Source organism: Aegilops tauschii, chromosome 6 (assembly GCF_002575655.3).
Source record: "Aegilops tauschii subsp. strangulata cultivar AL8/78 chromosome 6, Aet v6.0, whole genome shotgun sequence".
Classification (NCBI taxonomy): Eukaryota; Viridiplantae; Streptophyta; class Magnoliopsida; order Poales; family Poaceae; genus Aegilops; species Aegilops tauschii.
In genome coordinates this window covers 29,746,957-29,758,504 of record NC_053040.3, presented here as the reverse complement: position 1 = coordinate 29,758,504, position 11,548 = coordinate 29,746,957, and the positions used below count along the sequence as shown (strand labels likewise).

The 11,548-nt window shown below is 47.0% G+C and overlaps 2 protein-coding genes across 2 annotated transcripts; one reads left to right on the top strand and one right to left on the bottom strand.

Moving 5' to 3' along the window:
* Positions 1-1,413: 1,413 nt before the first annotated feature.
* On the top strand, positions 1,414-5,045 carry LOC109740820 (GDSL esterase/lipase At1g09390). Its single transcript, XM_020299865.4, has 4 exons — positions 1,414-1,953; positions 2,849-3,034; positions 3,974-4,128; positions 4,209-5,045. The coding sequence occupies exons 1-4, from the start codon at positions 1,602-1,604 to the stop codon at positions 4,728-4,730; spliced, it is 1,215 nt and encodes a 404-aa protein (XP_020155454.1). The 5' UTR covers positions 1,414-1,601; the 3' UTR covers positions 4,731-5,045.
* A 3,844-nt stretch (positions 5,046-8,889) lies between these two features.
* Positions 8,890-11,324, bottom strand: LOC109740827 (transcription termination factor MTEF18, mitochondrial). Its single transcript, XM_020299871.1, has 2 exons — positions 11,073-11,324; positions 8,890-9,816 (listed from the first exon to the last, which is right to left on the bottom strand). The coding sequence occupies exons 1-2, from the start codon at positions 11,322-11,324 to the stop codon at positions 8,890-8,892; spliced, it is 1,179 nt and encodes a 392-aa protein (XP_020155460.1).
* Positions 11,325-11,548: the final 224 nt, after the last annotated feature.

The window sequence follows — 11,548 nt, the reverse complement described above, 5'->3', positions numbered from 1 at the left end:
CCCCCTAGCTTGTCTCCGGTTTGTGGGAGAAAATGCGTCCGGACCGTCTTACGGACCGATGCAGGACCGTGTTGGATAACACAACACATTCGGACGGTTACGGGCAATTTGAGAGTCAGTGTTGGAGACACCCTAACGCAACGGCTTAAACACGAAATTGCCAAATAGATGAGGAGTTCCTGAGAACATATCGGGTGATACAACCTCTCGGGTGCTACGATGCTCCAATGGGCCGTTGATCGTTAGATCATGTTCTACTGGACAGGAGGATGCGCACGTGATAGCCAGTTCCTTCACCTCAGAATATACAAATACACCCTCGATCATGTCCTTAAATGAGCAGAGGCCCTTTTCGTACTACTACTAGTTTACCAGCCTCATTTACACTGAATGTGCAAACAAATGGTTTCGATTTCACCATGCAAACACACCCCCATTTTTATCTACTACTACAGTTGAACAAAATAATAAAATCAACTGCTTTTTTATTCCTCCATCCATCAATACTGCAGACTGGTTTAGCATGTTAAGCCCATGATTTTCTGTTAGAACTGCTATTAAAACGAACTTTTTTCGCCATGTGTCAGACGCACCTACTGCGGAAGCTTATGCATTGCGCCATGGACTTTTACTAGCACGACAACTTGGGATTAGTAACCTCGTTGTGGAATCTGATTCATGGAGGTGATAGACACGATGAATGTTGGAGGGTACACATCATCTGGAGCGGCTGCAATTTATGCTGATTGTAATATTTTATCTCTTGGTTATATCCCGTTAGAGCACGATCAAACGGTCCAGAACCTGTTGTAGCATCGTATCACCCGATGATACGATGTTCTCGGGGCCTCCTCTGTCCTCTGTCTGTCGGGGCTCCAGTTTGGGAGTATTCCTGCAAGTGTCGGCTGTCGCCGCCGATCTGACCCCGGCCGTGCGCCTCCCATGAATGGCCGAAAGAAGCCACGCTACAGCCCCGCTGGCCGTCGTGTACGCCAGCACAACCCGCACTCGCCCCGCAACCAAAGCGTACGTACATGGTCCTGCAGGAGCCACTCACTGTTGCTTCGCGCGCCCCCCGCCCCGTTGCTTCGGGGCACCAAGCGATCGACCGACGCTCGCCCCTCCCCGCGTGCCGATGCGCCGTCGCCGTTGCATCCGGTGGAGGCGCGACACGAGAGCCGCTCACTAGCCCGCTGCCCTGCCCCCCGCATCCGCATCTCACCAACCCAACCGCCCCCATCTTTTCTTGACTCTCATGCACCTCGCGCCGATGGCGAGGGGGCCATGCCTCCTTCCCTCCTTCCCAGTATGTACTATTATTCATTGCAACACGCGCGCGCGCATCCATCGCCGTCACCTTTACTTTTTCCGATCCCTCTTCTCCGACGCGGTGCGTGACATGACATGCATCGCATCCTCCACCCCTCTCCCAAGGACACGGAAGCGACGGTGGGCTCGCTAGACGGACCCGTCAACCGCCTACTGCATATATACACGCACGCCCGGACGGGTACACAGCCACGCACACACTTCTCCCCCGAGCCAGAGCAAGGAGCCGCCAGCAGCTAGCTACTTGAGAGACAGAGCAAGAAGACGGAGAGATGAACGGCGGAGGGGGCGTGGGCGCGGGCAAGATCAGCCTGCGGCTGCAGTACTACGTGCTGCTGGCGGGGGTGGGGGCCGTGCTGCTCGTCGGCTGCCTCAAGTACATGCCGGCGGCGGCGGTGGTGGCGGCCGGGTACGGGTCCTGGGGGAGCGGGCTGGCCGTCGCCAGCCGCGCCGCGGAGCCGGAGGCGTCCCCGGTGGTGATCTTCAACTTCGGGGACTCCAACTCCGACACGGGCGGCATGGCGGCGGCCAGCGGCCTCAACATTGCGCTCCCGGAGGGCCGCACCTACTTCCGCCGCCCCACCGGAAGGCTCTCCGACGGCCGCCTCGTCATCGACTTCATCTGTGAGTCCCATCCCCCTTCCTTCCCCGCTTCACTTCTTGGTCCCATTTTCATGTCCAGCACTGTGGTGTTTCCCAAATTACTGGCTGAAACAGAAAATCAAAATGAAATTCACGGATTCTGAAGTGGAACTGCTTTGAATTTCGTCGAATTTTAGTCACTTCTGCTCTTACCCATCTTCTACTGCTTCTCTCTCCCTGCGGCATGGGACTTCGCTGGGAACAGAGCGGCCATGGTTTAGGATAAGGCAGTGGTGGGTAGATTTTTTGTTTACTTTTTTTTGTGAGGAAGGGGAGAGTAATATGCACATGGGAGGTTGAATCGAGATCCAACGACCGGGAGAGCTGACAAGAAATTTTAATAAAACTCCACCAATATGTACAGCAATCAATTTAAGCAAAATATCAGGCACTGCTGGGGGCACAGTTCTAAACACCAAAGCATCATGGCAAGAAACGCAATTAACCAAATCAGTCCATGATTTTATCTAGCTAGTGTCGGTGTGCAGTGCACTGACCCAAACAAACGAATCTTGAAAGTTTATTCCCCTCACAACACAAATGGGAACTACTTTTCTGAAGCTTTGAAGAAAGGGCAGCTTTAGAGTAGCATAACACCTTCAGAAAAGTAAAGAGAGATCTTAAACCATCTTCAAAAGCAATTAAGTTAAATCAAGGGAAAGGGATGGGCATTGTGAGAAAAGGTGAAGGGGACGCACGAATGCGTATGCCGACAAGCAAATGGGACGTCGCTGTAATGGGATCATAAAGGCGATTTATGCGGCCACTCCACATGTACGCTTGCGCTGCCCAAAGGGAAGCCATCCCATTGCGTCAAAGTGTTTGCACTCCACTCACTTATGGGCAATATCGTTTTTTTGTCCATGCCATGATGCAGGTGAGAGCCTGGGCACGCCTCATCTGAGCCCGTATCTCAAGGCGCTGGGCTCCGACTTCAGCAACGGCGCCAACTTCGCCATTGGCGGGTCGACGGCGACGCCGGGGGGATCCCCCTTCTCGCTCGACGTGCAGCTGCATCAGTTCCTCTACTTCAGAACCAGATCTTTCGAGCTGCTCAACAAAGGTTTGCCCATCCTTATCAACAACTTGTTTGCACAAATGTATGAACTGATCAAACTATTACAACAAAAGAAACCACGATTTGTCGTCTAGGGGGAAATTTTATGGAGGAAACAAAAATACTTTATCTTATTTCGTGTGTGTTAGCTTTGGCTTATACATCGCTTTTGGAAGAAGGAATATTTTAGCTAGCTAGCTTGTTATGTAAGGTTGTTGTGTTGAGCCTTGACTTAAGCAGAAGCCACACCGATGGTCCCGAACTATCCAAAGATGCCTATTGCCCAACACATGTTGCGTATCTTAGCTTCGGCTCATGCGTCGCTTTTGGAAGAGAAGAACATTTTAGCTAGCTTATTACGTAAGCTTATATTATGCTGAGCCTTGACTTAAGCACAAGCTACACTCATGGTCCCAAACTATCCCAACATGTTGTGTGCATCTGCATCTAGCACAAGCTACACCAATGGTCCCAAACTAGCCCAAGATGCCTAACATATGTTGTGTATGTTAGATTCGGCCTATGTGTCGCGTTTGGAAGAGGAACATGTTAGGTTACTTATTATGTAAGCTTATTATTGTGCTGAGCCTTGACTTAAGCAGAAGCTACACTGATGGTCCCAAACTATGCCAGCATATGCAGTGTACATCTACATCATGATTATTATTTTTTGCTGAGCAACATGTTTAAAATTAAATCCCATGTTCCCACCTAATCAACAGCTAGTATCTAGAGAAATAATGATTGATGCAGACATGCCACCGCACTGCACGCGAAATTGGTCCGGTGAATAGTTCGTGTCTTGTGTCATGACAAAATCCAAGTCCTAAATAATAGTTCAGTCTACTGTCCAAGCAGAAAAAGGTGGAAGGATAATAATATGTCCGACGAAAAGTAAAACCATTGTAGTACCTTGATGGCTGTTTGTTGTGAGATGTGATGCAGGCGAGAGGACGCCGATCGACCGCGAGGGGTTCCGGAACGCCATCTACGCCATCGACATCGGGCACAACGATCTTTCTGCCTATCTTCACCTCCCCTACGATCAAGTGCTCGCCAAGATCCCTGCCATAGTTGGTCACATCAAGTTCGGCATGGAGGTAAAAACATGATTGGTCCCCTCTGTATCTGAGTAAATTTTCCATTGATATGCAGTACAAATAATGGAAGCAACGTGCAGACCCTGTACGCGCACGGGGCTCGGAAGTTCTGGATCCACGGGACGGGGGCGCTGGGCTGCCTGCCGCAGAAGCTGTCCATCCCCAGGGACGACGACAGCGACCTCGACGCCAACGGCTGCCTCAACAAGTACAACGACGTCGCCAAGGCCTTCAACGAGAAGCTCGCCGAGACCTGCAACCAGCTCCGGCAGCGCATGGCCGACGCCGCCATCGTCTTCACCGACCTGTACCCCATCAAGTATGACCTCGTGGCCAACCACACCAAGTACGGCGTCGAGAGGCCCCTCATGGCGTGCTGCGGCAACGGCGGCCCACCCCACAACTACAACCACTTCAAGATGTGCATGTCGGGGGAGATGCAGCTGTGCGACATGGACGCAAAGTTCATCAGCTGGGACGGCATCCACCTCACCGAGTTCGCCAACGCCATCGTCGCCTCCAAGCTGCTCACCGGCGACTACTCCAAGCCCAGGGTCAGGATCGCCAGCCTCGTCAACTCCACCGCGCCTCACGATGGCTAGCTTGGCTTGGATCATTCGTCGTGTATCTGGGTCTGCCGGTGCCATTGATTTGATTTGGTTGGCCTACCACTGCCAGAGATGATGAGAATGTGTGCATGATGCAGCAGATCAGTGAGTGAGCTGAGAGCAATCATCTATCTCTTTTCTCAAGGCTCAGATGAGTGATTTGACCAAGAGGGGAAATTCATGGCCGACTCAATCAAGGCACATTTGACTGACGTGTGTGTAAATGTAATTCACTTTGAAATTTGATCAAGGAATCGATGGAGTGCATAGTTTTCTTCTTGTATATATTTGGTCGGTTGACAACCATCTTACACATTGTTGTTTCTTTAGGAGAGGTTTTTATTGGCATACTGTTTGTCATATCTTACAAATTTGATCAATTGATGTGTCTACCCACTCAGATGAAATCGTAAACTAAAACCTGGAATGAAATTACCTAAAAGTAAGTAAGAAAACATAAGACAGGTCACACGCGTCAACCTAGTACAATATTAACAGCCAAGTGGGTTATTTGTACCTCAAAAGCCAGAACTGCCAAATGTGCTGATAAATATAGGCATGAATAAATTATTTCAAGCATGCTATAGGAACGACATGTGTTGATTTATGTAAGCGAGTAGACAAATCTCAGCTACGTACCACCAGTTCACCACCACCATTCAAAACCAAAAACTGAAAACTACTGTGTTTTTCGATAAATGATTGTATATCTTAGACCATATACAGTTTGAGACAAAACATCCTTTCACAATTTAACAAATCTTCATTTTGGAACTGACGCAGCTTGCTGGAAGAATGACACATACCAGTAGGCTGAACAATGTTCGCTTCACCAGCCTGATCCTTCAAGCACCACCTCTGACTGGCGACCTATCCAGTGCTATAACTTCTTTCTTATTTAGAAAATTATCACACTGAAATCACTTAAAACTGATTAGTTATCAGAACAAAGTAATTCCGAATAGTAGGCAGGCAGGCCGAATTGTCCCCATCGACAACTCCTTGTGGAAAGTAATTCCTAACAAGAAAGCAAAGTAATATCATCATAGGTCAGACAAACCTGATGAAACATATAAACACTCAAGTGTATGATCAATCATATAGATTGACCGCATGAACTGCGAAAAAAATAGCCTTTATCATTGCCAACAAGGTGACAAAATCTTAATGAAACCTAGGAGGAAAAATCATTGTGAGACTTCAACAGGGTTGTGTCTTACTGAAAACAACAAATAATTGGCAGTTGAACATGGGCGCACCTTTAAGGTCCATCTCCAACAAAACCAATTCTTCACCCCGGGAGCCTTTCCATAAGCCTGCATTGACAAGTAAAATCAGTAGAGCATTAACAACACGTATCAAACATTGATGTATGATAGCTTAAAGTAAGGCCAGCATTGAAAGTCTGAAATGTTTACTTTGTTACAAAAAACAGACCATGACAACTACAGCCTATCTGCCTTAGAAGTTAAACTAATTCTAGCACTCTTTGGCAGTTACTTTGGAGGTTAAAGAAAGTATTGGAGTTCTTTGTGTTTACAGATCAAACATGCACTAGTACAAAACAGGGCTTTCGTCACAGGGCAATATTCACATTAGTCCCGGTTCAGTCACGAACCGTGACTAATGTGAGCATTGGTCCCGGTTCGTGCGGCTAAGGCATTAGTCCCGGTTGGTGCCACGAACCGGGACTAAAGGGTGCGATGCCCATTAGTACCGGTTGGTGGCACCAACCGGGACTAAAGGTTAGTCCTTTAGTCCCGGTTGGTGCCACCAACCGGTACTAATGGGCTTTGAGGCATTAGTACCGGTTCATGGCACGAACCGGTACTAAAGGGCCCATCAAACTCTAACCAACCCCCCCCCCCTTGGACCGCCTTTTCAGTTTTAGAAAAAACAAAAGAAAATGATGGAAATGTCAAAAAAATAAAATAAAATAAGTTTCCCATGTGATATGTGGTCTAGTTGTTGGGAAAATTAACAAATATGAATTTCGACTTTATTTGCAAAATCTCTCTGGAATTTCTTAAAATGGGCATAACTTTTGCATACGAACTCGGATGAAAAAGTTTTTTATATGAAAAATCATCTACTCGAAAAGTTACATCCGAATTTAACCGGGGGAACCCCGTTAAACATTTTCAAAATCCTCAAAAACCTAACAGAAAAAAAGATACGGGGCTTTTAAGATCTGGAGAGGCAAAAAAATTCAAAAAATTTCAAATTGTGGTCAAACTGTGGTCAAACAATGGTCAAACTAATTATTCTAGAATATTAGTGTTACTAAATAATTATTTCAGTTTTTTTGAATTTTGGTCAAATCTGGTCAAACAGTGGTCAAATAGTGGTCAAACAATGGTCAAACTAATTATTCCAGAAATATTAGTGTTACTAAATAATTATTGTTTTTTAAAACAATAGTTTCAAACTCAAACAGTGAAATGTGTCACTTCATGCTCAAGCTAAATTCCTGAGGGTTAATAGAATTGACATCTTACTATTGTCAGGAAAACAACAAGTGCAGACTTAGAAACGAGAGAGAATAGAACCTGGAAGTTAAGCGTGCTCAGGCTGGAGTAGTGAGAGGATGGGTGACTGTCCGGCAAGTTAGATGATTTGGAATGATGAGGGGTGATTAGAGATTAGAGGATAAATTTAGCAGTGATGAGGGGTGGTGATTAGAGATTAGAGGTTAAAATAATTCAGAAATTTGAAAATAAAAAAAAAATTCGCAAAAAAAAATTTCAAAAAAAAAATATCATAAAATTTCCTTTAGTCCCGGTTCGTGTAAGAACCGGGACTAAAGGGGGGAGGCATTAGTAACGACCCTTTAGTCCCGGTTCAAAAACCAGGACTAAAGGTCCTTACCAACCGGGACAAAAGCCCCCTTTTCTACTAGTGATGGTTCAAATCCTTTAGTTTCCCTTGCAAAAATCAAACAGACACATGTATCAAATTTTACTATCCGTCAATGAACTTCAATGATATCTTTCTCTAGATGAACACCCAAGATGTCAGAAACTAATTCAAGTACATATTATGTGATCAGTTAGAAGTAATGTGCCCCAAAACAGCTAGCAGATTATGTGCACCATTTAGAACAAACAAGAATACTAGGGGGGAGTAATTAAGAACCTGCAGTCTCTGCAGATATTCAGACCATGTATTCGGAGTATGGATGTACATGATACCAACTGTTTCGTGCCTATATTCAGTCATACCAACCAAAGAAATAAATTAAGCACTCAGTTTTAGCCAAACTAAAGAAGAGCTAGCTTAAACTTAAACAATGACAACTCTCCTCCATGTGAGAGTTCGATGTTTAGTAAACTGAGCATCTCCCTTTAGCAGATAACCTGTACAGATATGAGCCCTGCACATTTCATCCTGCGGCCCAGAAGGTATTTCCAATATGACCACTTGCTCCAAAATTGTTACCTCTGATCCAACTAAAGGAGAATCCACTTCCAGACACTTCTCATAGTTGAATGCATACATCTATATTAGTTAGTTAAAGCAAAAAAAAAATATGGATCACTGTGAATCCCTTTTTTTCTTTTTGCAGGGGGTCACTATGAATCTGCAGATGAGCAAACCATAATTGAAAAATAGATTAAGCTAAAGACAGGTGAATTGACCCTGGAGCCTACATAGGAAGAGCTGACACCAGGAGGCAACATCCCCTACACTGATTTCAAAAAGACTATTTACCAAAATTTGTGACCGGCATCTGACCGATGCTCCGATTATCCACATGAAGTACATTACCAACATGCTTACTGTGGCTCATTGTCTCAATGCACCAGCAACTAACTTGAAAACTGAAACTTTAATGCATTGCAGAATGGCCTGATCTGACACTTACTTAGTTCCAACGGTGTGATTATAACATGAATGAGGACGAAAAAGTTCATAACCAATCCATGGTTTCTTCTCTGCTGAGTGATGACATTACATACCAGTATTCAGAGATCAAATTATCAGTTTCATCACATGTTAGCAACGACCAACCAGCATCTAACAGACATACAGCAGCGGACAACCAGCACAGTTACATCATATCCTGTTCTTGGCTTATGTGAATCTGAAATTAGTCGGCACTTCCCCCTTAAAAGCGACATCATAGTCTTCTGCGAGGTGCGGTGCAGCTTCCTCATGAGGGCATATATATGAACTGCTTCCTGAATGCCTTCTCGGTCAACTTGATAATTGTGTCGTAGCTCGGGCCATGCCTGAGCAATCCATTTTCCTTGAGAAACTTTACAGCATAGTACCTGGGCATGAGCCGGCCTTCTAGGCTGAGACCGAGCATTACGGGTCGATGAGCAATGTACGACGGTTCCAAGCCCACCTCGGAGATAAGGAACTCAGACCTGCGCTGCAACGATTCCTTGGACCTATTCAGCAGCAATGGGGCCTTAGAAACAGCAATGCTCACCTCAGCATCCGTCCACGTGAACGTGTTCTTCAAGTGCTCCACCCTGGCTGCGATCTCCTCCTTGCTGAAAGATGCAACAGCATTCAGGGCGTGCCTGAACATCCCAGAGTAACGGGGTACACCGATGCTTTCAGCGCATCCCACCATCTCCTGGACACGCTCCGGGTTGGTGATGATTATCCTCGGTCTTCGGAGGCACAGTTTGGCAATATCGCAATCTCGTAACCCACACTCTCGCAGGTATGCGACATTGGGCTTGACCACCCTCTCGAGGCTGTATGAGAGGACATTGCAGCACTTCATCACCCGGAAGAAGGTGTCCGTGGATCCGAAGACGCCCATGTAGTAGTGCAGCTTGGAGACAATGGCTTTTTTGCGGAATGCGTCGGCGGCGAGCAAGGCGAGCCGCGTGATTTCAGAACGCGACAGGCCAAGGCCGGTGAGCCCGACGACGACGGGCGCCAGCGTTTTTTCCACTCTGGCGCAGAGGAGCTTGGGGTCCCTGACGACGAGGGCGGCGGCGTCGGCGCTGGAGAGTCCGAGGCCGGCGAGGAAGGCGAGCACGGCGTCGGGATTAGCGGGGGGCTTGAGGTGGGGGAGCTTGGCGGGCAGGTGGCGACGAGGTAGTCCTCGACGGCGAAGCTAGGGTTTGGAGAAATGCGGGGGGCAGCGGGCGCTGCGGCGGAGAGGAGGCGGTGTAGAGGAGAGACGGAGGTGGGTGAGGACGCAGCTTCGGAGGCGGAGCATGGCGGCGCGGCAGCGTGGTGGCACCGGCGGCGAGAGTAAGGGGAACGACAGAGGATATGGTCTGTTTTTTCTTTTGTCGAGAAAATGGGCTGGTCTGTCTCGACCCCGCATCTGATAATGACAACACCCAAACGGTGTTACCCCGACGGCAGCTGAAAGGTGTCCACCAAAACGTCCATTAGCGCGACACGACAACATCGAGACGGTGTCATCCGTCTGCAGCAAAGGAGGCACACGCAGGATCCAGCAAATTTTTTGGCAAGATTTTTGTACAGTTTTGATCACACCGTATGAACGTGCAACAACAAGTATTACTACGCAAATCCCATTCTATAGTTTGAGAAATTTTCGAAATTCGGTTTTCACCAACGGATACACGTACTTTTTTTTAGTTATATGCGAACTCAGCTCCTGGCTTTAATTATGTTGCCCACTGGATAAGCCAAAGGAAGAAGAACATATTTTACCCCTCAAAGTGGAAACAAAGAAATCTGAAAATGTTTGCGTGTGAGACCTATGAGAAAATAAAAAACAGGCAAAGAAAAATTTGAAAGGACTGCAAAGCACAGCCAACGGCCCAGATACGAAAGCTAAGCCCTGTAGAAGGCACGCTCTGCCAGGGACAAAGGCCTGTACATTTTGTGCTTTCCGGATACCTCAGCGACAAAACAAATATAAGTCACATCGTACAATAAATCTGGTCGACTGTGAGTCACATAGTATTAGCTAATCAATCATTTCGGTCTTCTCTAAATTTATGTTTGTAGTTTAGTCTGAAATCTGAAATCAGTGTGTGGCCATGTACACCCAGCCAAAAACATGAAGTTCCCTTGACATCGCTCTTCCACATATCCATCAGCCAACACATATGCAGGCTATCAATTTTATTCAGAGACCATGTACCTAGATTGCTTGAAAGGTCCAAAGGTACAAATCGGTTAAGTGATGCTTGGTCTAAATTCCTTTGACATTCTTCTCAAGGTTGATAGTCTCCTAACCTCCTCTGCCCCATACTCCCTGGTGCTAGGTCTCCTAGGGCATCGTCATGGCGCACAAGGTGGAGTTCTATGGAGAAAACTACAGCGTGAGAGAGTGCCCCTCGCCCCTGGTTTTCCTCCTCTTTAAGCTACAACGTGAGAGAGCTGCCTCACCATCTGTTGCACGAGGAAGTTGTCGTGGATACACCTTCTGGCGATGAACGTGCTCTGGTTGGAGGAGACAAGCGTGGAGAACCTCAAAGCCAACCGAAGCGAGAGCACCTTCGCGACAAGCTCCACAAAGAGATGGATAAGACTAATGGGCTGCCGGTGCCATTGATTTGATTTGGTTGGCCTACCACTGCCAGAGATGATGAGAATGTGTGCATGATGCAGCAGATCAGTGAGTGAGCTGAGAGCAATCATCTACAGTGTCTCTTTTCTCCTCTAGGCTCAGATGAGTGAAGGAGAGAGAGTAGTGAGTTGACCAAGAGGGAAAATTCATGGCCGACGACTTAAGCAAGGCACATTTGACTGACGCGTGTGTAAATGTAATTCACTTTGAAATTTGATCAAGGAATTGATGGAGTGCACAGTTTTCTTCCTATATATATTCGGTCTGTTGCCAACCATCTTGCCCCTTGAGGTTT

Coding starts and splice junctions, on each gene's coding strand:
- LOC109740820 (XM_020299865.4), top strand. CDS start 1,602: ATGAACGGCGGAGGGGGCGTGGGCGCGGGCAAGATCAGCCTGCGGCTG. Junction 1,954..2,848: donor CCTCGTCATCGACTTCATCT/GTGAGTCCCATC, acceptor GCCATGATGCAG/GTGAGAGCCTGGGCACGCCT. Junction 4,129..4,208: donor ACATCAAGTTCGGCATGGAG/GTAAAAACATGA, acceptor AGCAACGTGCAG/ACCCTGTACGCGCACGGGGC.
- LOC109740827 (XM_020299871.1), bottom strand. CDS start 11,324: ATGATTGCTCTCAGCTCACTCACTGATCTGCTGCATCATGCACACATT. Junction 9,817..11,072: donor ACTTCCTCGTGCAACAGATG/GTGAGGCAGCTC, acceptor TCCAAACCCTAG/CTTCGCCGTCGAGGACTACC.